General features: G+C 32.6%; 1 protein-coding gene across 1 annotated transcript; it reads left to right on the plus strand.

Annotated features, from left to right (window-relative positions):
- Positions 1-12153: 12153 nt before the first annotated feature.
- On the plus strand, positions 12154-23834 carry LOC131156639 (chloroplast protein FOR GROWTH AND FERTILITY 2). Its single transcript, XM_058110480.1, has 2 exons — positions 12154-12726; positions 22850-23834. The coding sequence occupies exons 1-2, from the start codon at positions 12403-12405 to the stop codon at positions 23687-23689; spliced, it is 1164 nt and encodes a 387-aa protein (XP_057966463.1). The 5' UTR covers positions 12154-12402; the 3' UTR covers positions 23690-23834.
- Positions 23835-23971: the final 137 nt, after the last annotated feature.

Here is a 23971-nt window from a genome sequence, read left to right on the forward strand (position 1 = left end):
ACATAAATTTTAAAAATAATAGTGATATTATAATATCATTATTAATATTTAAAATATTATAATTTATTTTAATATAAATATTAAATCATCATTATTAAAATTTTTATCATATATAATAATCTTATAGCATATTAAAATTAATAGAACAATATTAAATGTTAAATATTAAGATATACTTGTAATATGAATATTAATTTTTTATATTATTATTTTTAATCTTGAAAAATTTAAATTAAATTAAATGTTTATTATCATCAATTATAAATATATAATAATAAAATTTTAAATGATATAGTATATAAAAATATTTAATACCTGCATATATATATATATATATATATATTATAATATAATAAGATATATACTGCATAAATATAACAAATAATATTAATATAATACTATATAATATAATATAATATAATACAATATAAAATTGCATAAATCTAAAAAATAATATTAATATTATAATATCATTGAATATAAATATATAATAGTATTTTTTATATAAAATATTTTAATCATTATTATTAATATTTAGAGTATATATAATAATATTATAACACATAAAAAGTAATAGAATAGTATTAAATTATAGAATACTATAATATAATTGTGGTTATTATTATGTATAACCTTAAAAGAAAATAAAATATTAATTATTAATATCATTATAAAAATATATAATAAATATTAATATTGATATAATATATAAAAAATAATAAAATACTATTGTGTAATAAAAGATGACACTATGGTGATTGTTTTACTATATTATTATTTTATATTAAATAATAAATTATATTATAGTATTATAATGCATGAGATTTTTATTTATATTTAATAAAGTATATCTTAAAAAATAATACTTATAAAATATAAGATAAAATATAATATTAATAATATTATAATAACCAAAAAAATAATAATAATAATGGTTATTTAGTTAGTATCAAAATGAAAGTGTTTATCTATTAGGATCCTTGATTCCATATTTGATGCCTAAGAAAGACTTTGTCTAAGCGAGTGCTCAGAGACCATTGCGGCTCAATCACTCCCTGGAGGTCAGCTTGGTCAAAATGAAATTTCATAAGATAAACAGAGTAGACACTATTTATATACGTAAATAAGTACATAAAATAATGTTTTGACTCACATAATTTATAGAAATATATAATAAAATAATAATAATATAAGTATCCTATGTGGGGCCCACATGAGTCCCGAAGCCCTGTGGAGGTTTACACGAGTCTCGAAACTGTGTATGACTCATAAAATCGTATGAGGATTATTGGAATTACGTAGGATCCATTTGAATCTCGAAGTTGTATGGGGCCCACATGAGTTTTCAAATTTTAAATTTAATTCTTATTCAAAAATAAATAATAAAATAAATAAATACTAAAAATAGTTTAAAAGTAATAATAATGATAATAATGATTAAGAAAAATAATAAAATAATTAATTAACTAATTAATTAATTAATTAGGTAAGTGATTAATTAAAAATTTATTTAATGGGAATGGTGGCAAGCACTCCCACATGGCCTCCATCCCCATCTCATATTCAACCCATACCTTACCCATTCTTTAATTTTTAAAAATTATAATTTCACCAATCTCCCCACACTTTTATAAATTTCATTTCTTCTCCAAAATTTTCCTATAAATAGGAAGCTTTTAACCTTCATTTTTTATAACAATTTTTCCAAGGAAGAGAATGATTAGTGAGTGAAAGAATTTGTGGTGGAGAGTGAATTTTTGAGTAAGTTCTCACTCATCCACTCTTTCCGATCTCATTTCTTAGAAATAATTATTGTGTTCGTGGCACAAAATAAAAGAAAAAGGTAAGTAAATTTTGATTATGTTAGTTTTTTTAATTTAAAATTAATACCCGAATTTATTTTATAAGTAAATTTCAATTATGTTAATTAGTATCATAAAATTTCCATGAGTTTATTTTTACGCATATTTAATTATCCCAGTTCTATCTTTAATATACTTGCATCCATTTTTGGGTTAAGAAATGTTCTAATCTTCTCGGGTAAATTTTCAGCATTTTTTTCTATTCAAAAATAAAATTATATATATTTTTAATACAAAAATTGTGTGGCATGAGTTTATTTTTACGTTGTATTTTTTTTTTTTTTTTATGAAAATATGAGTAAAGATGAGATTTTCAAGATATTTTTTTAAATTACATAAATTATAATAAGATGCTTTTAAGACCCCTTATGGCAATGAAAGTTCAAAGTTACAAATGCTCGGTACCGCAACTTAAAGTTTAAACGGATCAGAGTGCACTCACACTGTTTACATAATGGTTATTTATGTTAGTGGATTTCTCCTGAGTGCACACCTGATTCCGGATCAGGACTTAATAAGGAAAATCTCACTTAAAGTTTACGTACGTTGATTTAGTTTGGTCAATCAGCCAGTTAAGTCCAGTTTTCGAACCGCACAACCTAATCATGGGGGTAAACATGACTTACAGCAAACAGGCCTAAGGGTGATTTTTACAATATATGTTTATACATATTTAATTACGTGTACAAAGTTACTGATTATTTGAAAAAAAAAATGTATGTTTACATAAAAAGGATCATTCTGGTGCTTAAATGACGATCTAATGAAAAAGTATAAGGAAAAGTATATGCATATTTATCATTAAATATTTTTACAGTTTTAAAGTTAAAATTTTAATTTAACAGTTATAATATATGATTATAAAATTTTATTATTGTAATTGATGGTAAAAGTTTTATGTAGTAATTCTTAAATTTATATTTATTCTAGAAGTAATTTTGAAGTTATAGTATTAAATATTATTTTACGAATTTTTTTTTAAAAAATCTCATTTTGGACACTCACTAATAATAATCTTATTTACTTACTGAGCGTCATCTCACTCCAATCATATTTTTATTTTAGATAACTCTGAAATGCATGTCGAAAATCAGGCTTAGCAAGCATGCGGGTGGGGATAGAAAAATAAAGATTGATTAGAAATATTAGTATGATGCCCGATATTTATACTTGTGTAATTTTTCTTCTTTTGGAATAAATAATTGTAATATTGATAATTAGTGTTATGGTTTAATAATAATTGAATTTATTTACTTCCGCTGTAAATCAATGGTAAAAAGTAAATATCTCAGACCCTTCGGGGTTGGGGTGTTACATTTAGTATCAGAGCAATAGGTTATAAGTTCTGTAGACTCTAAGAAATAATTTTACCAGAGCACAGGCATAACCATGATGTGGGTAAGAACGGGTAAATTAGGATGTTTTTGTTTTGCCTATAAATTCGATTAAATTTTAAAAATAAGGTTATGATTTTAAAATAACTCTAGTCCTTTCCCTCAGAATGGACCCAAGGAACAACAACGTAAGTGTTGAAGGAAACGAGAATAATACGAGTACTTGTAATGGAGAAGACATCAATGCTACTACAGTGTTGCGTGATGTGGCACAAGTCATGAAGGAATTTATGCGGAACTCCAATGATCGGAATGATCCACCAACCCTTGAAGGTTGTACGGTTGAACAGTTCAATTGAATGCGCCCTCCGACTTTTGAGGGAAAAGCTGATCCAATTGCTGCAGAAGATTGGATGCAAGTAATGAAAGAAATATTACGAGTCCTTCATTGTACGGATGAATAGAAGGTGCTATATGTTGCTTATAAAATGATTGGTGAGGCCAAACGCTGGTGGAACTCGAAAAAGTTACTCCTGGAGGAAGGACCAAATCCAACCGTCCTTACGTGGGAGCGTTTTAAAGAAATATTCTTTGAACGATTTTTCCCCAAAACCACCAAAGATGCAAAGGCGAGGGAGTTTTTGGAGTTAAAACAGGGAAATATGAACGTACAACAATATGCAGTAAAATTCATTGAATTAGCCTGGTTTGCACCATATTTGGTTCCGGATGAATCAAAGAAGGCCCAAAAATTTGAAGAAGGCTTGAATTCAAGGATTTATGAGATGGTAATAGTATTCGAGCTTGAAGACTTCTCCAAGTTGGTAAACAAAACAACGAAGGCAGAAGAAAGTCTACAAAGGAGTGCGGAGATATCTTAGCAGAGAAAGAGGCCCATGCCACAAGGGTTTCACTCTGGTAGAAATCAAGGACCTTGGAAAAGGAACAACAACAACAACAACAACAATAACAACAGCAGCAGCAGCAATGTGGGGCGAGGGTAAACAGCGAGAAACCCAAACAATGCACAAGGCACCCCTTGTCCAAAATGCAACAAATTACATGGGGGAGAGTGTCGAGCCGGATTAGGGGTTTGTTATCAGTGCGGTAAACCTGGTCACATGCAACGAGAATGCCCACAAAACAACTACAACCTAAATCAACAGAGAGGAGGCAACCAGACACCTCGAAGCAACAATCAACTAAACACCGCTCAGGCACGTGTTTATGCCCTCACTCTAGGAGATGCCGAAAATACTAGTGATGTGGTGACAGGTATTATTCTCATATTCTCCAAGAAAGCAGTAGTATTATTTGATTATGGAGCCACACACTCCTTTATATCTACAACTTATATTAAAATATGTAGGGTAGAGACTTAGCCATTAGAAACTGAGTTATCTGTAGGTACACCAATGGGAACCTCGGTAGTATATAGAAAAATACTTAAAGACTACCCAATTTGTATTGAGGAAAGAATACTACCGGCTAACTTGGTAGTATTTAGCATGCACGTGTTTGAGGTAATTCTTGGGATGGACTGGCTAGCTTCTAATTATGCTAGTATAAATTGCTATAATAAGGAGGTGGTGTTTAGAACTCTTGGAGAGCAAGAATACAAGTTCAATGAAACTCGTGTATGCCCTTCACCACAAATATTGTCTGCTATCTAGGCAAAGAGATTACTCTTGAATGGATGTCAAGGATACCTAGCATACGTAGTGGAGGCACTAAAGGAAGAATTGAAACTCAAGGATATCCCAATAGTAAGGGAATTCTCGGATGTATTCCATGAGGATTTACCTAGGCTACCTCCTAACCGCGAAATCAAGTTTTTCATAGACCTACTACGAGGGACAACACCGATATCTAAAGCTTTATACAGAATGGCACCGGTAAAATTGAAAGAACTGAAGGAAGAATTACAAGAGTTGTTGGACAAAGGATTCATCAGACCCAGTGTGTCACCATGGGGAGCACCGGTACTATTTGTTAAAAAGAAAGATGGATCGATGAAAATGTGTATTGATTATCGGGAAATAAATAAAGTGACCATTAAGAACAAGTACCCAATACCTCGCATAGATAACTTGTTTGATCAACTCCAAGGAACATAAGTCTTCTATAAAATTGACCTCCGATCAGGGTACCATCAAGTGAAAATCAAATCAGAAGATGTTCCAAAGACTGCATTCCGAATGAGATATGGTCACTATGAATTCTTAGTTATGCCATTTGGACTAACCAATGCTCCTGCTGCCTTTATGGGCCTTATGAATAGGGTTTTTCGTGAATATCTAGATCAATTTGTGGTGGTATTCATTGATGATATTTTGATTTATTCAAAAAGCCCCAGGAACATGAGAACCATTTGAGGCTAGTACTAAAAGTACTAAGAGAAAAGAAACTCTATGCCAGACTTACGAAATGTGAGTTTTGGCTAGAAAGAGTTGCATTCTTAGGGCACGTGATATCTAAGGATGGTATTTCTATGAACCCAAGTAAAATAGAGGCAGTAGTAGATTGGGCGAGACCAAAGAATGTTCATGAGATTAGGAGTTTCTTAGGTTTGGCAGGATATTATCGTCGATTTGTGGAAGGGTATTTAAAATATCTAGTCCTCTAACGAGATTGACAAGAAAGAATGTGAAGTATGAATGGACTGATGAATGTGAGCAAAGCTTTCAAGAATTAAAGCGACGACTCATCACTGCCCCGGTGCTGACAATCCATCAGGAGAAGATGGTTTTGTATCTACAGTGATGCATCTCGGAAAGGGCTCGGGTGTGTATTAATGCAATAGGGGAAGGTCATTGCATATGCTTTCGACAACTCAAGGAGTACGAGAAGAATTATCCTACACATGATTTGGAACTAGCAGCTGTGGTATTCACACTAAAGATTTGGAGACACTATCTCTATGGTGAAAGGTGTGAGATTTTCATAGACCATAAAAGTCTCAAATACTTCTTCACACAAAAAGAATTAAACATGAGACAAAGAAGATGGTTAGAATTAATCAAAGATTATGATTGCGCCATCAACTATCACCCGGGAAAAGCTAACGTGGTAGCAGATGCATTAAGTTGAAAGTCAATGAATGCGTCAGTCTTGGCAATGGTGACCCAACATCAAATTATGATGGACCTAGAAAGATTTGGTGTGGAAATAGTGGAAGGAAATCATCAAGCTCTCATTGCTAATCTGGTAATCCAACAGACCTTATTGGAAAAGATTAAGGTTGCGTAGATGGAAGATGCAGAGCTAGTGAAGATTATAGGTAAGGTATAGAGTGGATTGAAGGGAGACTTTAACATCTCTGACGATGGAGTTTTGAGATTCCAAACTAGATTGTGTGTGCCCAATGACAAAGATATCAAAAGAACAATCTTGGAAAAAGCTCATCAATCTATTTATACAGTGCATCCGGGAAGCACGAAGATGTATAGGGACTTGAGAGAGTCTTTTTGGTGGAATAACATGATCAGGGAGATTGCACAATTTGTGGAACAGTGTCTTACCTATCAGCAAGTAAAGGCTGAGCACCAGAGACCAGTAAGACCACTACAACCATTCCACATTCCTGAATGGAAATGGGAGCACATCTCCATGGATTGTGTAATTGGGCTACCTCCAGCACTCCATGGACAAAACACCATCTGGGAGGTTGTTGATCATCTAACGAAGACCGCTCACTTTATTCCAATCAAAGTTAACTACTCTATGACCAAACTTGCAGAGTTATATGTTCAAGAGATAGTTAGACTACATGGCGTGCTCGTGTCTATCGTATCAGATCGAGATCCACGATTCACATCATAATTCTGGAAGAGTTTGCAAAGAGCCTTGGGATCACAACTTACTTTTAGCACAACATTTCATCCTCAAACTGATGGACAGTCGGAGAGAACCATTCAAATATTGGAGAATATGCTGAGAGCTTGTGTACTGGATTTCAAAGGAAGTTGGATTCAGTATTTATCGTTAGTTGAGTTCGCCTATAACAACAGTTATCAGTCCAGCATAAAGATGGCACCGTATGAAGCGTTATATGGTCGAAAATGTCGATCCCCATTATATTAGGATGAGGTTGGTGAACGATGAATTTTAGGTCCCAAGATTATACAACAGACCTCTAAGAAGATTAAGCACATTCGGGAAAAAATAAAAATCGCTCAAAGTCGGCAAAGGAGCTATGCGAATACCTGACGGCGTGAGTTGGAGTTTGAAGTGGGGGATAATATATTTTTAAAAGTCACTCCAATGAAAAGAATCATGAGGTTTGGGAAGAAGGGCAAACTAAGCCCTAGGTATAGCCATTCGAGGTATTGGAGAAGATTGGTCCAGTCGCTTACAGAATTGCCTTACCGCCTGCACTATCGAGAATTCATGATGTATTCCACGTCTCAATGTTAAAGAAGTATGTTCCAGACCCTTCTCATGTGATAAGTTACGAGTTGTTAGAAGTTAGTGACACTCTATCATATGAAGAAGTACTAATCCAGATTTTAAATAAGAAGGATCAAGAGTTGCGCACAAAGAAGATTTCACTGGTAAAAGTGCTCTGGCACAACCATGATATTGAGGAAGCATCATGGGAACTAGAAGCAGAAATACGCCAGAAATACCCACATCTTTTCGACGATAGCAGGATCGGATAAAAGCACAACATTATACAAGGTACTCATTTAAATCTTTGTAAATTTTGAGGATGAAATTTTTATAAGGAGGGGAGGATGTAATAACCAAAGAAAAAAAAAAGAATAATAATAATAGTCATTTAGTTAGTGTCAAAATAAAAGTGTTTCTCTATTAGGATCATTGATTCCATGCTTGATGCTTAAGAAAGATCTTGTCTAAGCGAGTGCTTAGAGACCATTGTGGCTCAATCGTTCCTTGGAGGTCGGCTTTGTCAAAATGAAATTTCATAAGATAAAACAGAGTAGACACTGTTTATATATGTAAATAAGTACATAAAATAATGTTTTGAATGACATAATTTGTAGAAATATATGATAAAATAATAATAATATAAGTATCATATGCGGGGCACACAAGACTGTATGGGGCCCACATGAGTCCCGGAGCCGTGTGGAGGTCTACGCGAGTCTCGAAACTGTGTAGGACTCATAAAATCGTATGAAGATTATTGGAGTTATGTAGGATCCATTTGGGTCTCAAAGTTGTATGGGGCTCACAAGACCATGTGGGGCCTACGTGAGTTTTCAAAATTTAAATTTAATTCTTGTTCAAAAATAAATAAATATTAAAAATAGTTTAAAAGTAATAACAATGATAATAATGATTAAGAAAAATAATAAAATAATTAATTAACTAATTAATTAACTAATTAATTAATTAATTATGTAAGTGATTAATTAAAAATTTATTTAATGGGAATGGTGGCAAGCACTCCCACATGGTCTCCATCCCCATCACATATTCAACCTATACCTTGTCCATCCCTTGCTCATTTTTTAATTTTTTAAAATTATAATTTCACTCATCTCCCCACACTTTTATAAATTTCATTTCTCCCCAAAATTTTCTGATAAATAGGAAACTCTCAACCTTCATTTTTCACAACAATTTTTTCAAGGAAGAGAATGATTAGTGAGTGAAAGAATTTGTGGTGGAGAGAAAATTTTTGAGTAAATTCTCACTCAACCACTCTTTCCGATCTCATTTCTTAGAGATATTTATTATCTTCGTGGCACAAGGTAAAAGAAGAAGGTAAGTAAATTTTGATTATGTTAATTTTTTTTATTTAAAATTCATACCTGAGTTTATTTTATAAGTAAATTTCAATCATGTTAATTAGTTTTACAAAATTTCCAAAAGTTTATTTTTACGCATATTTAATTATACTAGTTTTATCTTTAATATACTTGTATCCATTTTTGGGTTAAGAAATATTCTAATCCCCTCGGGTAAATTTTCAGCATTTCTTTTTATTCAAAAATAAAATTATATATATTTTTAATACAAAAATTGTGTGGCATGAGTTTATTTTTACGTTACATTTTTTTTTTTTATGAAAATATGAGTAAATATGAGATTTTCACGATATTATTTTAAATTGCATAAATTATAATAAGATGATTTTAAAACCCCTTATGATAATGAAAGTTCAAAGTTACAGATGTTCGGTACCGCAGCTTAAAGTTTAAACGGATTAGAGTGCACCCACACTATTTACAGAGTGATTATTTATGTTAGTGGATTTCTCCTGAGTGCATACCTGGTTCCGGACCAGGATTTAATAAGAAAAATCTCATTTAAAGTTTACGTACGTTGATTTAGTTTGGTCGGCCAGTCAGTTAAGTTCAATCTTCGGACCGCACAACCTAGTCATGGGGATAAACATGACTTATGACAAACAAGCCTAAGGGTGATTTTTATAATATATGTTTATACATATTTAATTACGTGTACAAAGTTACTGATGATTTGAAGGAAAAGTGTAAGTTTACATAAAAATAATCATTCTGGTGCTTAAATGACGATCTAAGGAAAAAGTATAAGGAAAAGTATATGCATGTTTATCATTAAATATTTTTATAGTTTTAAAGTTAAAGGTTTAATTTAACAGTTATAATATATGATTATAAAATTTTACTGTTATAATTGATGGTAAAAGTTTTATGTAATAATTCTTAAATTTATATTTATTCTAGAAGTAGTTTTGAAGTTATAGTATTAAATATTATTTTATAAAATTAAAAAAAAAAAGTTTATTTTGGCCACACACTAATAATAATCTTATTTACTTATTGAGCATCATCTCACTCCAATCATATTTTTATTTTAGATAACTCTGAAGGGCATGTCGAAAATCAGGCTTAGCAAACATGCGGGTAGGGATAGAAAAATAAAGATTGATTAAAAATATTATTATGATGTCAGATATTTATGCTTGTGTAATTTTTTTTCTTTTGAAATAAATGATTGTAATATGGATAATTAGCGTTATGGTTTAATAATAATTGAGTTTATTTACTTACGCTGTAAATCAATGGTAAAAAGTAAATATCCCAGACCCTTCGGGGTTGGGATATTACAAATATAGTCAAAACAAAATAATAAAATATAATATGCAAATTATAATAAAGTACATAACTATGAGAATGATTTTATTGCAAGAAAATATTTATTATATAGGTTAATAAAATAATAGCATGTAATAATTACATATTTAAAATGTTATTATTTCATATTAAATTAATTGAATAAATTTTTCATACTATAATAACATAATTGATAAATTACACTCATTTTCGATTCCTATGTTTATATATATATATTTATATACCAAATATGATGATAAAATTTCAATTTCGAATCCTTACCAAACCAAGCAAGATAATACGATTTCGATTTTAATTTTGAATCCTTACCAAATCAAACATGAGAGAAAAATCTTGTTTTTGATTCCAGTAAACTCCAATTTCAATTCCAATTCCAATTCCAATTCCAACTGTGAGCCAAATACTATCTTACACAAAACATTCGTCTTCTCGCATTTTAATGCTTATTCCTATTCATTCATGCTCCCACCCTTCAATTCTCCCCTCCCCAATGAAAATGCTTTAATTTAGGGTTGCCTTTCGTGGTGTACGTGTCATGTTTTGTGCTGTTTGGCTTGAGATGGACGGGGGGAATATTGTAGTGCGTTCACACGGGCATTTAATATTTATGAACCTCATTAAGAGTATCCTAGAAAGTCAGCCAAACAAGTCCCATAATTAAAAACACAAAGACCACATTTTCTCCAGTACATGCTGTGGCCCAAACAAGGCCACAATCTTTCCTCTAGTGCTGGTCAATTTGTAGTGGGGCAGTAATTCAGCTTAGATATTGCAAAATCAATGTTTGGTACATAGGGTTAGGGCAAGCCAAAATGTTAAACCTGCACCGCATGAATTTGTTTGATTGCACCCAGAGACATTTGACCCATTTTATGTTTTTTCTTTTATAGTATTTTTTTTAAACGATATTGTCCGAATTCTTTTAAGTACTTGACTAATCTACTGGGAACATGAATTCATCCCTCTACCATTATCTACTTAGGTGATATTATCTCGAATAAAAAAGTTGCGACTCTTAAAACTCGAACCCTTATCATTTAACACTTTCTTCTATATTTTTTTATAAGCAAGGAATGAGACTTTTGATTTTTGTGAGACTTAAAACTCCAATCGATCGAAAAATAGAGATGAATCTTATAGTTTCAAATAAAAATCATGAAACAACTACTCTAGATAATTCTATAAATATATTCTATTCTTTTAATATATTTGCAATACAAATAGCAAAATACTCTAAATATTCTCGAATAGTGATGACTCTAAATAGTTTTCTCTAAGATTTCGCACTCGAATTTCATTAAAATGAGGTGAGAAAATCAAGGTAAAAAAAAAAAAAAAAAAACCCCCATTATATGTGATATGAGAGTTATCTTTATGGTTGAATTTTAATTTACAATTTTGATAGTTGCATTTCAGTAATAAGGATATTATTGAAAACAAGTGTCCTTCTATTGGTGGTTTTTTTTTTTTTTTTCCCCATCAAAGTGTATCATATATTATTCATACATGCCATGAGGAATTTCAATAAAAAAAATTTGGATACAATGTGTTAGCACTTAACAGAAAAAATAAGAACATTAATTTAAAAAAAAAATTAATCTAAAATTTTGGATAGAACGTGCTAGCACTTAATAGAAAAAATAATATAATTTGTTGGAGAAAGGAAGTTCAAGACCACTTAGATGAGAATAATATACAAGATTTATGATATATAATATTGCATTTCTGTACACATATTTTCTATGACCAAGATTCATATTTTTTTTCTAAAATGTTTTATTCAAATAAAAAAAAAATTATAAACTTAATACATTATAAGTCTTTTCTTTCACATATATATATATATATATATATATATATATATAATTTGGGGTTTTTGGTTTTTTCATACAGAAAAGCCAGCCAGCATCTGTTTCAATATACGGTTGAACCAGTTGGGCTCAACTGGCCGACTTTATCTTCTTAGTCAAAACCCTGCACAACCACCTCCCGCCTTTCTTCCCTCTGCGCATCTGCAGTCTCGCCTCCAACCCTCTTCAGCCCCACAGTACATAATAAAACAGAGAGAGAGAGAGAGAGAGAGAGAGAGAGAGAGAGAGAGAGAAGAGAGAGAGAGAGATGGAAAGGCTTATGTGTTCTTCTTCAATCTCCTACAAAATCCATCTAAAACCCAGACCGTTTCTCCCCCGGTTCGGCCGAATTGACACCCCGAAACTCGGTTTCTCTTCATCAGCTCGCGCCGATTCGAGGTGGGTCAACTCGATTTCGTCCAAACACGAAGACCCATCTCCCGGCTCTTCCTATTCTTCGACGCCCATTCCGAAATCGTACGATGTACTTTCTCTTGAACCGTCTTCTCCTGTCCTCGATTCGCCGGAAAAGGTTGTGGTTAATCCCGATTCTTTGAAACAGATCGCAGAAGGAGCCTCTGATAAGACAAAGGTATTGATTCTTGTGCAATTTCTGAGTAATTGTTTTATGATATCTAGAAGCTCAGTCAAGGGTTTCTTATTGTCTTAGTTGTGCTGAATTTATTTTGACTTCAATTGTTTCTGCTTCGGGACTTTGTTTTGTTTTAGTTTTCTTCTGCATGGTAGCCAAAAAAAAGAATCAAAAGAAAAATCAGGAGAAGAATTGGAGACTCTTCTTAAACCCCATTTTGTGATATGAGATTCAAGTTCTATTTGTTTTCCCTATGTACTGCCACAAAGCTGCCACACTTCCATCATATAGTTTTTCATTTTATATAGAGCTTAATATTTAGAGGATACCTGACGAGAACTACTGATGGGCTATCAGCTTAGAGAATTCTAAGATTACAAGTAGTTTTTTTTTAGCTTATACAAGATAGGGTTTATAAGCACATTATGGGTTTTCATCTTGGAAGTGTCAATTACTTGTTTTGAGTTTCATTTGTTCGGTATAAAAAAAATATTAGGGTTTGAATGTGGAGGCTATAAAAGTAATATTGGCGTTTTAGTGAATATATACAGCATGAATATTTTATATAATATTGTGAACCAGCTATTGAATCATGAAATATAGCCTAACAATTTGAAAGAAATGTTTATTGGCCGTTCTATGGATAGAGAAACTTTGTTGCGGAGTACATCTTTTTGCTTGTTCACTTTCATCACTGGTGCTCTGTGAGTATATTTGGGAATTAGGCTGCAATGAATTCTCTTCCAACATTTTGCATGAAGTAAGGCAAGCTTCTTCAAAAGTTGATGGTGTCAAATCCTTACTAACACTTCTAGTCCAAGTTATTCTATGTCTCTCTCCTCCAACTACCAGTGTCACCAAGAACAACTAACTCACCCCTTCATACATTACTTGGCCGTTATTGCGATTCTCCAAACCATCTTAACCTACCTTCTCTTTCCCTTATCTTCTATATGTCACGCCCCAAACCTATTAGGGTCTAAGGTGCGATTTTTTATAAAAATTGCACATTACATAACTAATAGAAATAGCGAAAATAAATAAAATCTCATAAACTTTTATATCAGAGTGTTAAATAACGGCATTACATGAGTATCTCCAACATAAAAATTAACATTCTTAAAAATTCCAAAACATAAAAGCATTTCTAACTGGTATTATACTAGTATATATTCTAAACTATTCTTTCTAATCTCTCCCACCTGCTTGTTATTCCTAATTCTCAATACGCTCCTCAAAACTGTCTATAAGGTAGGAGAATGAATTAGTGAGACGACGCTCAGTGAGTAAGAAAAATTATATCAATATGTAGCTATGATGAACTTTACTGTACCTTAATTTTGTAACAGTTAACATTTAATACCATAGTTTCAAAACTGCATTTGTAAAACTGTAAATCATGTATAAATTTCTGCACAAAATTATTTCCATTAAGCTATAGCTGTAACTTTTGTAACTGTATATTGTATACTATAAAACATCCCTTAGGCTATAACTGTAACCTGTGGGCTTTACCCCTATGACAGGGTTGTGCGGTTCGAAGAATGGATTTAGCCGGTGGCTAACCAAACTAAGTCAAACTATAACTGTAAGAGAGATTTTCCCTATTAAGTCCTGGTCTGAAATCATGTGTGCACTCAGGAGAATTCACTGCTATGAAAACCACTCTGTAGAACAATGTTGGTGCATTCTCTGTAACTGTAAATTGTAAGTTACGGTACCAAGCATTTGTAACTCTGTAATCTCTGAGCCATAAGGGTTTTAAAACATACTGATATATAAATCATGTAATAAAAATATCATCATTGCACATTGTTTCATAAAACATGCAATGTACTTTAATAAAAATAGGCTTATACCACACGATTTTCGTATTGAAAACATTTATTCTCAATAGAACATCATAATGTTGTAAATTACCCGAGAGAATTAAAATATTTTTTAAAAACTTTCTAGTAAATCTTTAACCTATCACAAGATAAGCACAAATCCATGATTTAGAAAATGAATTATAATTTCGCTTTAAACCCCCTTAAAGGTCTTATTCTAAATTCGATTCTTTTTATACTTAGAACTTAGAGACAAAATTTGTATCCATACAACATCGTTTGGTCACTAAATTTGATTTTTGAAATTAACTTTCAATTCTGCTAATTGAACTGGGCATCCCAGAATTTAGCACTTACTTTGAAAAATCAAAAAGCCATCTTATTATGCTTTACAAATCACCAAATTAAATCCATATGTTCCTATATATGTTATATATGAGCCTACCAAATTTCGTGGTCAAATTCGAAGTAGAAGTTATAAAATAAATTCGGAACCTAAAGTCTGGTTGTGACTCTAACAGCATATTGACAGCATACCGACTGTAGTTTTGAAAAATCAAAAATCATATCAAATGACTTCAGAAAATTCCGAAATTTAATCCTTGAGAATATTGATATATTAACTAGCTGCCCACCAAATTTCAAATTTTTTGGGCGTAAGCTCGGCTCCAGAAAAATCCTCATCTTTTAGACATTTAATATTCCGGTAAGGTTCAAAATATAAATCTTGAAAATTTTAAAGACCATACTAAGATACCTACAAAATTCATAAATTGAACAACTAAGATAATTCTTATACCATAATAAAAATCAAAGTATACCACCAAAATTTGATTTAGAAATATACCTTGATTTACCCCTTTTCGCTACAATTTCTCGGAACCAAAAATTCTAATCCTCAAAATTTTGGACTCTCTTTCTCCATCTCTTCCTCTGTTTCTCCCCCCCCTCTCTCTCCTTCTCACCCTCTTGCAATTCCTACGTGTAGCACCCCTCCCCCCTTTATATAAATGTGTTAAGGCACATTAATAAGGGGATAAAACACATTTGTGAGGGGATAAGACACATTAATGATAGGATAAGACACATTAGTGAGGGGATAAGGTACATTAATGATAGGATAAGACACATTAGTGAGGGGACAAGGGTAATGTGAGGGGACTTGTGTCACCCATTCTTCAACCAAGGGTACACATGTCTCCTTATCATTTATATATATATATATATATATATATATATATATTGAGATCATTACACTATAGGTGCTGTGCTTAGATTTGTTAATTCCTTAATTTATCTTTTAGGGTAACACCAGTCAACTATTTTAGTATTCTCATTTTGCAACATTTACCTTTTGGATAGGATACTTCTTAGTCACAGATGGTATTATAGTCATCTATCATTGCTAATTCTTAACAATCAAATATAGTATTTTCTTTAATATTAATCCTAAAATAATAAAAAATTACATTTCATGTATTTTGCATTGGCTGAAACGTGCTATAATGTCTGGCGCAAAGGGTCACAATCCTGCGTGGGTGAGCTAAACTCCAAAGAAATGTCCTCTGTTTGGTTTGCAGGCTGCAACTTGCCTGCATGAATTTGGAATCACTGGTCAACCATACGATGGCTAGTTCAATTTTGAGCCTTGTACATAGTGCCCGTGATGCTATCTGTGTTGGCCATGCCTAAAGTTATTATTTTAACCACAAGGAGGGGGAATTGTCTCTATAACTCTTTTAACTTATATTCTACGATCATCAATCAAAGATCATATATGAACAACAAACCTCATGGAATCTCATTTTACATAATCTAAGTTCAATCTAGTGATTTAAAAGGTGTTTCTCCGGTGATGCGTTTTGAGGCTAAAACACCCCAAGGCATGATACAAAAGGCAAAAGTGTCCAAAGTCCAAAGGTATATGCAATTTGGAGTTGGGTATGTCTCAATAAAAAAAACTCGCATTTCACGCCTCAACAAATAAGGCATATGCATTTTGAACCCCACCACTTCTGCAAGTTTTAGAGCAGAAGTAGCTTCCTTGACATCAATGAATACTCTCCTTCCTTCAATCAATCTTCTTAGGTGAGACTCTTCTGATAGGATGACTGGGCTGTCATCTCTCTTCAGCCAATTGAGCACCAGGATTCCCTGTCTCTCTCTCTCTTTCTCTCAATTGTTGACCAACCTCAAATTTTATCCAGATCTGTGCCCTCGTCTTCTTAGGTGATCTTCTTCCCACGTTGAGTCCTAATTCAATCCTTTGAAACTCAACTGCTTCATATCTTGTTCAGATCTTTACACAGAAGTCTCTCTCATTTTCTCATTTCAGCAAACCTATATGTGTGTATGAGAAGAAGAGTCTAGAGATGCTATAGACAAGAGACGAGAGAGATAGAAGAGTTGTGGGATGGGATCTTCTATGGGATATGTTTCTTTTTACATTTTCAGGGACACGTGGCTCTTTTTAACCAAGAAAGGCAGATGTATGTGGATTTCTGGAGTTCTGAATTTTGACCCCTCTTCAAGCTATTTAAGGTTAAAAATTATATAAGAAATTTTACTTTAGTTATTTTACGAAAATTTATATATAGTTTAGTATTTATAATTTATGTATGTTTCTAATAAAAAATTAAATTCCCTAAAGGCTTATGCCTCAATGCCATGAGGCTCACGCCTCACCTAACCTGGGGTGAAACTCCTCACCTTACACCTTCAACTTTTAAAACAATGGTTATTTCACAACTAAAGTAAAAAGATAATAACTGAAAGTGGACCCTTGATGCAATGTTGCAGCTGATTGTCATTGAAATTTCCCAAGCTCTTTGGCTATAGTCGTAATGCTAATCACTGTACCATTATGCATATTCTTAACATCTCTATATGTACTATATAGGGGCTTTTTCGTAGAATCTACCATAGAAATTCCCTGTGTACCCTACAATAGACTTTCTCAAGATCAATACAAACCATGTGCAAGTCCCACTTCTTTTTCCTAAACTTTTTTGTAATCTCCTTTGTGTGTGTGTGTCTATGTGTTTATAAGAATGGAAAGTTTAAATCATTTTGTAAAATAAAAATATTCCTATTTTTTAAACGTAATAAATTAAAAAAAACAATTAAATTCAACCAACATTAAATTACGTCCATATAAAGTATTTTTTAAAAATAAGTTAAGGTTTGAACTTTATAAAAGTGTTCATTCAATTATTTAAAAAATGAATATAATAGTATCATAGATGTTAAATAAAGAAGTTATATCCTAAAAAAAAAGTATAATAGTTAACATTTTTGACATGTTCTAAAACCTACTGTAAAGTGTTTGGTATTGTTAAAATAAATAATATATCACTCTATTCCCAAAAGATAAATAATAGGAATGGAATAATAAACATAGAAGGCCCTCAAATAAGAAAGTTTAGATTTATTTAATATTATAATAAACTTAATAACTTACCATTCAATAGATAAAAAGAATTTTAATTTACAAATCAAAATTTATTTAAATATTTAACTATCAATCTATACACATATATTCACCCATACGTGCACATGTAGGAATTGTTTATCAAAATTATTAAATTCTATTCAAGGGCCCTCTTATACCACTTTAGGGTGTAAATTAAATATATTTTTTAATATTTTGTAAATTAAAAGCATGACTTGCTGTTCTAAAAAATTTTAAAAACAATTTTTATTGAATTTTTGACATGTAAAATATGTGCATCTTGTAAAGTTAAATAACTAAAAAAAATTCTATAAACATAAAAATATGTTTATGTGTTGTCAAAAAAACATTACACTAGCACATTTGATTTTTTTCAGAATACCTTACACATTATATGCCTATCACTAACTTTAAAATAATATTCCTGCGCACACATTATAATATCGTATTATGCTTTAGAATACTATATAAATTTTTCCTTCCAAAATTTAAAAACAATGTGATCTATGAATAAATATCTGATAAAGATCGAATCAACATAAGTTTATATGATAAGGTATTATTAATTAATTTAAAGCATCATATGGTAGTTACTGCAAAATCACATCATATTGAGTGCGTGTTTGTGTCATGTCCTTGACACTAACATTCTTTGGACGCTTCATCGACGTGTATCTAACACTTTATAAATGTGTTTATAGTTTTAAATAATATATTTCTAATGCTTTTTGACTCTCCTTGTGCATTTCTTTAGTAGTTCCTTCAACATATTTTAGACACAGCAATTCATTGTCACATGACTTTATTTTATTTCATTCATAAAAAATCATAATTGCGAAAAGAGCACGATAAAAAATGCATAGTTTTCAAAAAAATAAAAATAAATTTATTGACTTTTTTCAATGGAAGAAGTCATATTTTGGGAGTTTTACAAAATACAAAAATAAAAAAATGCACATTCATCTATTAAATTTTTTTTATATGGATAGCTCTGTACAAATATTAAAGTTGATGCTTGTCATAAGTAGTTTAATTTTAACTTATATGTTTCTATCGCATCTCGTCTATATTTTTAGTATTTTTATGTCCTTATATCTATGTTCTGATATTCGTGCTCATTTTTTATAATTGTAATGAGAATATAAGTTCCAATAAATAACTGTAAATATTTGTACTGTAACTTACAAACTTAATTAATAAATGTATTAATATAATATTTTTTGCATAAGGTCCACCACCTAGTCCGCTTACATTGACATATGTTACATTTCTCTTCTATTTTTTTATACATAATTACATATATATAATAACTTGACCATTCTTTATGATAAGCGATTAATCAACTTGACTTCTATATCTGTTTCAAGTTGTTATCTAACCTAGTCTCCTAAACTAGCTTCCTTACCTGTCCACATTCAAAATGATGCAAAAACTAAGTAATATTTGACACTGTACTCATGTGCTGACATAACATGCCACTCTGGGCCAACAACCTACCCCACCCATCCCTATTTTTCACTACACTCGGGCAGTGAAAGTGCAGAACGTCACTCGTAACTCGTAAGGGACATCTCCCAGCAAATATTTGGCAAGGATTCATATCATAGAGATCTAAGAAGTTTTACACTAACTGTCAACTACAAAATGCAATCCTCTTCCTTTACCCAGGCTTGGTACCGGCTTTGTGAAAAAAGAAAAAAAAACTTGGTTGTCTACTCCCCAATGCAAGTTCAGCATCACACTATTTTTCTGCTTCAAGAAACTAAATTCACCATGTCACATAATTCACCATGAAAAATTAGTTTTCTCCTATATTATTAGCTCCTCATTAATCATTTGTGGTTTGAGCACATTATAATCTAGCATCATCATCCTTTAAAGTGCCCTCTTCCCAATTTTGTTGTGTCAATCATTTCATTTTGCAGCCATATCTTTCAGGAAAGCATGGGAAATGTGTTTTGCTATCTTTCTTTTCTCTCTTCCCTTTTTTAAAAAGAAAACTGTTATCACTATTCTGCTATAATACTTGCAATTTAATTATACCTAATTTCCTTTATTTTACTTGATTGTTTAAGGTATTGCTGGCTGTAAAGAGGGTCCTCAAAAAGCTGTATCTTGTGTCATCTTTCTTGGTTCTAACCTCCTATCAACATATCTTCTGTAGGTCTAGTTCTGCATGAATCCATATATCCTTTCCTGAAAATCAAGAGATTACTAAATAATTTTGAATATCAAATCCATGCATTATCAATGCAAAGCACCAACTAAGTTTTTAAAAATGTTTCTTCTTTTCTAATGTCTCAGCATGTTGGTAAGTTTGGTCCATGGTTGCTTGGGCATCATGGGTTTTGAGTTGTGGCCACAGCCTCTCCAGAAGCAAGGGTAAGGATGTGTCTTCAAACGACACAAAAGTTAGCATTTGAAAATATATAAAATGGTTTAGGTTTGCCTCCTGTGTGTCTGCGTATTTAGCCCCCATTTGGAACCACTTAAAAAACACTTATTAGTTATTGTAAGAAGCACTTAAGATAAGTACTTGTCTAATTAATGCATTTTATCTTTGTACAGTATAGTGTACTTGCCCTCCCCGGTTCCAGATAGCATGAGAGTCTTGTGTGATGGGGGTTACATATTTTTTCTGTGCCTGCTATAGTGTTTTTGTATGTTTATCTGTATGTACATATGTATGCATCAGGATGCACATACCATTGGTGTAGAACTAGCTATTTTAAAACCATTTGCATGATTAATTTCAAGAAGACTAGATATTTGAATTTTGTCTATAACACAAATGGTATAGTTGAAGATATCCAAACAACTTGAAACTTGACATGTATGATCAACATAAATAGAATGTCAAATTCCACAGCTGATTTCACTGGAAATGACTCATGCAAAAAGTTGTGCTGTGATGTTAAAATAGCTAGCTCTACTTATGGTGTAAGTGGATATTTCTTGGTGTTTATAGAATATTTTTATAGATTTGGAGTATTATGTATGACTGGATGTAACTTATAGTTATAATGAACGTCTCCATAAGATACTTTAGATCTTGAAACAGGTCACTCCTTCAAAATTCTCATACGTTTGCCCCTACTTTTGGGAGGAAGAAAAAAAAATGCAATTCACCTTTAAATTTGTAGGCTCAAACATTTTCAGTAGATTTCACATGGATTAATATGCACATAGAGTGCGCTCTGCTTTTCAATTCGGGCGGGGACTGCTTCTTCTAAACCATGCATTGGTGGGAGCCTTGTGTGCTCGACTGCTTTATGTCTTTTGTGATGTCTATTTTTTTTTTCCCCTCATAGTTGTTTCTCTACTGAAGTCCACTAGATTACTAGCTGTTTTATTTGTTGGTGCGTTTTATCACACATATAAGAATTTTATGCTCTCCAAGAAATATAGTTAAGGCACTTGGTTAGGTTATTTGTGTTTAAAGTTCATATTTGGTTTGGAATCCAATAGATGTGTTGTGGTTATACAAGATTATGACCATTGACAAGAGTAGTACTAGGATGGGTGATCACTTGGGAAGTCCTCGTGTTGCACCCCTCTTTAAAAAAAAAAAATAGTTCTTTGGGGGTTTGAAGGCTGTTGATATACCAACTTTGATGTTTTGATTTCCATTCAATGAATACGAGGGGCTAGGGGAGATAAATACATATTTTTTATTTTTGAATGTCATCTATTTTGAAATTGACAAATTATTAATGTCATCATGTGGAATTAGCTTTTCATGCTTGTAAATTTAACAGCCGTTATACTTTCATGAAAAGTTTTGATTTCCACTGGGAGTTTAAAGTATGCAGACCCCCAAATAGGGCGTTTCTGGTACTAACATTCATTTGCTATGATGCCATAACCTTCCCACACCCCTCCCCTTCCAAAAGAAGAGTCCCTTGATAGTTCATGACTTCAATATTTTGGTCAAAATTCACTCCAAACTTTAGGAACTGAGGTTGGTAGACAAATTGTGGGCCAAAGTCATCAAAGTACGTAAAGCAAATAACCTTAGGATGTAAAATTTTTAGCAGTGATGCCGTGAGTCATCGAGAAGTTTGTGTCACCAAAATGAGATGCTGTTTTTAGTGGGTAGGGTAGGTGGGGCGCTGCTAGACGTACTGGCCCAGATCAAACTGTAGGGACCCTAGTTTGCTTTTATGAATATGTTTATGTGCCAAATCTAAAGGGATATTTATATAACATTTCAATTTGAATAAATTGTCTCTCTTATTGTTGCTCACACTGTTAGTGTTGGTATCTGTGCTAACAATTTCTCATCCATGATCCATTCTTGCTAAAACTGATATGGTTCATGCAATAAGTTTTTGTTAAAGTTTTGCATTGTATTATGGTCCAATATTAATTATTGTTAAGTGAAATATTAAAGATATTTTTTGGCAGCTTTTGTGGAATTAGTTTTTTAAAAAAAAAAAGAAAAAGGAAAAATAGTAAGTGTTGAAAATGTTAACTCTTTTCTTTCTTGGTGAAAATGTAGAACTCTTAGTTGCCTATAATATTAACATGTGAAAAATAGAACAACCATAGTTTAGAACTTGAGAAATTTTGGTTAATGTAAACCCCCCATTGAAAGGACGCTGATTGAAAACATGGGTTTGCTCAAAAGCACAGACAATTTTTCCGCTGTTCTGACACACTTAGAGATATTCAAGTATGTGTGCATGCATGGCGATGGTCATCCACTATACTGGAAAAGTTGGTTGATGCATCATACTGCTGCACATTAATGTTTGCTAGTTTAGCAGTAGTTTTACCTTCTAAATGCTTGAATATAGGGTCGAAATTTCTGACAAAAATCATGGACGATCAAACATTTCAGGCTGTTACTACCGGAGCAGTTGTAGCACTCTCAGCCCTTATTATGATCTTAATCCATCCAGCTCTTGCACCACCGGCTTTTGCAACCTTTCAAACTGCAGCTAAAACTGGTGGTGCTGCCACCGCCACTGTAGGAGGAAGCCTAATCCAAACTGAATTATTAAGCAGTGCTTGGACGGGCTTCTTAGCTGGTTGCTTACACACTCTTTCAGGCCCAGACCACCTTGCTGCTTTGGCTCCACTCTCAATTGGCCGCACCCCTCTGGAAAGTGCTGCTGTTGGAGCCCTCTGGGGCTGTGGCCATGATGCCGGTCAAGTGATTTTTGGCCTCCTCTTTCTTATACTGAAGGATAGGCTCCACATTGAAGTCATCCGAACTTGGGGCACAAGAGTTGTGGGTTTTACACTGCTTGTGATTGGTGCAATGGGTATTAGAGAAGCTTCAGAAGTTCCGACTCCATGTGTTGCATTGGAAAATGGTGAGTGCGATGTTAGTGTCTATGAAACAATTGAAAACCCTGTGGTTGGGAAAAAGAAGATTGGTTTTGCAACTTTTGCCACCGGGATCGTCCATGGGCTGCAGCCTGATGCACTGATGATGGTTTTGCCTGCACTGGCCTTGCCCTCTCGATTAGCAGGCGCTGCATTTCTAGCAATGTTCCTAGTGGGGACTGTAGTTGCAATGGGTGGTTACACCGTATTTATAGGCTCCTGTAGTCAGGCACTAAAAGAAAGGGTTCCAAGAATAACTGAGAAACTCACTTGGGCGTCTTCCCTTGTGGCTATAGCTCTTGGATTTGCCATTCTGATTAGCCAATTTTTTGGGTATAGCCTGTATTGATCATAAGCTGCTCTTATTCTGAAAAATATTTGAGATTGCGAAGAAGGTTAGTTGATTTGTTCACAGCAGAAGTTTACCCCCCCTCTTATCTTCTTTTGACAAAAAATCATTATCCAGATTATTTATTCATACTTTTTTATCGCAATGCCCGGGGCCTTTTCTGAATATAGGTAATTCATTGCTACCTTGGGAAAGGATTTTATTAACAGGTATTCCAAGGGCACTAGTTGAGATTGTACACAAGAAATATTCTTGCAACAACCCCAACCCCCCCTCCCCCCT

The sequence above is a fragment of the Malania oleifera genome, chromosome 5 (genome assembly GCF_029873635.1).
Source record: "Malania oleifera isolate guangnan ecotype guangnan chromosome 5, ASM2987363v1, whole genome shotgun sequence".
Lineage (NCBI taxonomy): Eukaryota > Viridiplantae > Streptophyta > Magnoliopsida > Santalales > Ximeniaceae > Malania > Malania oleifera.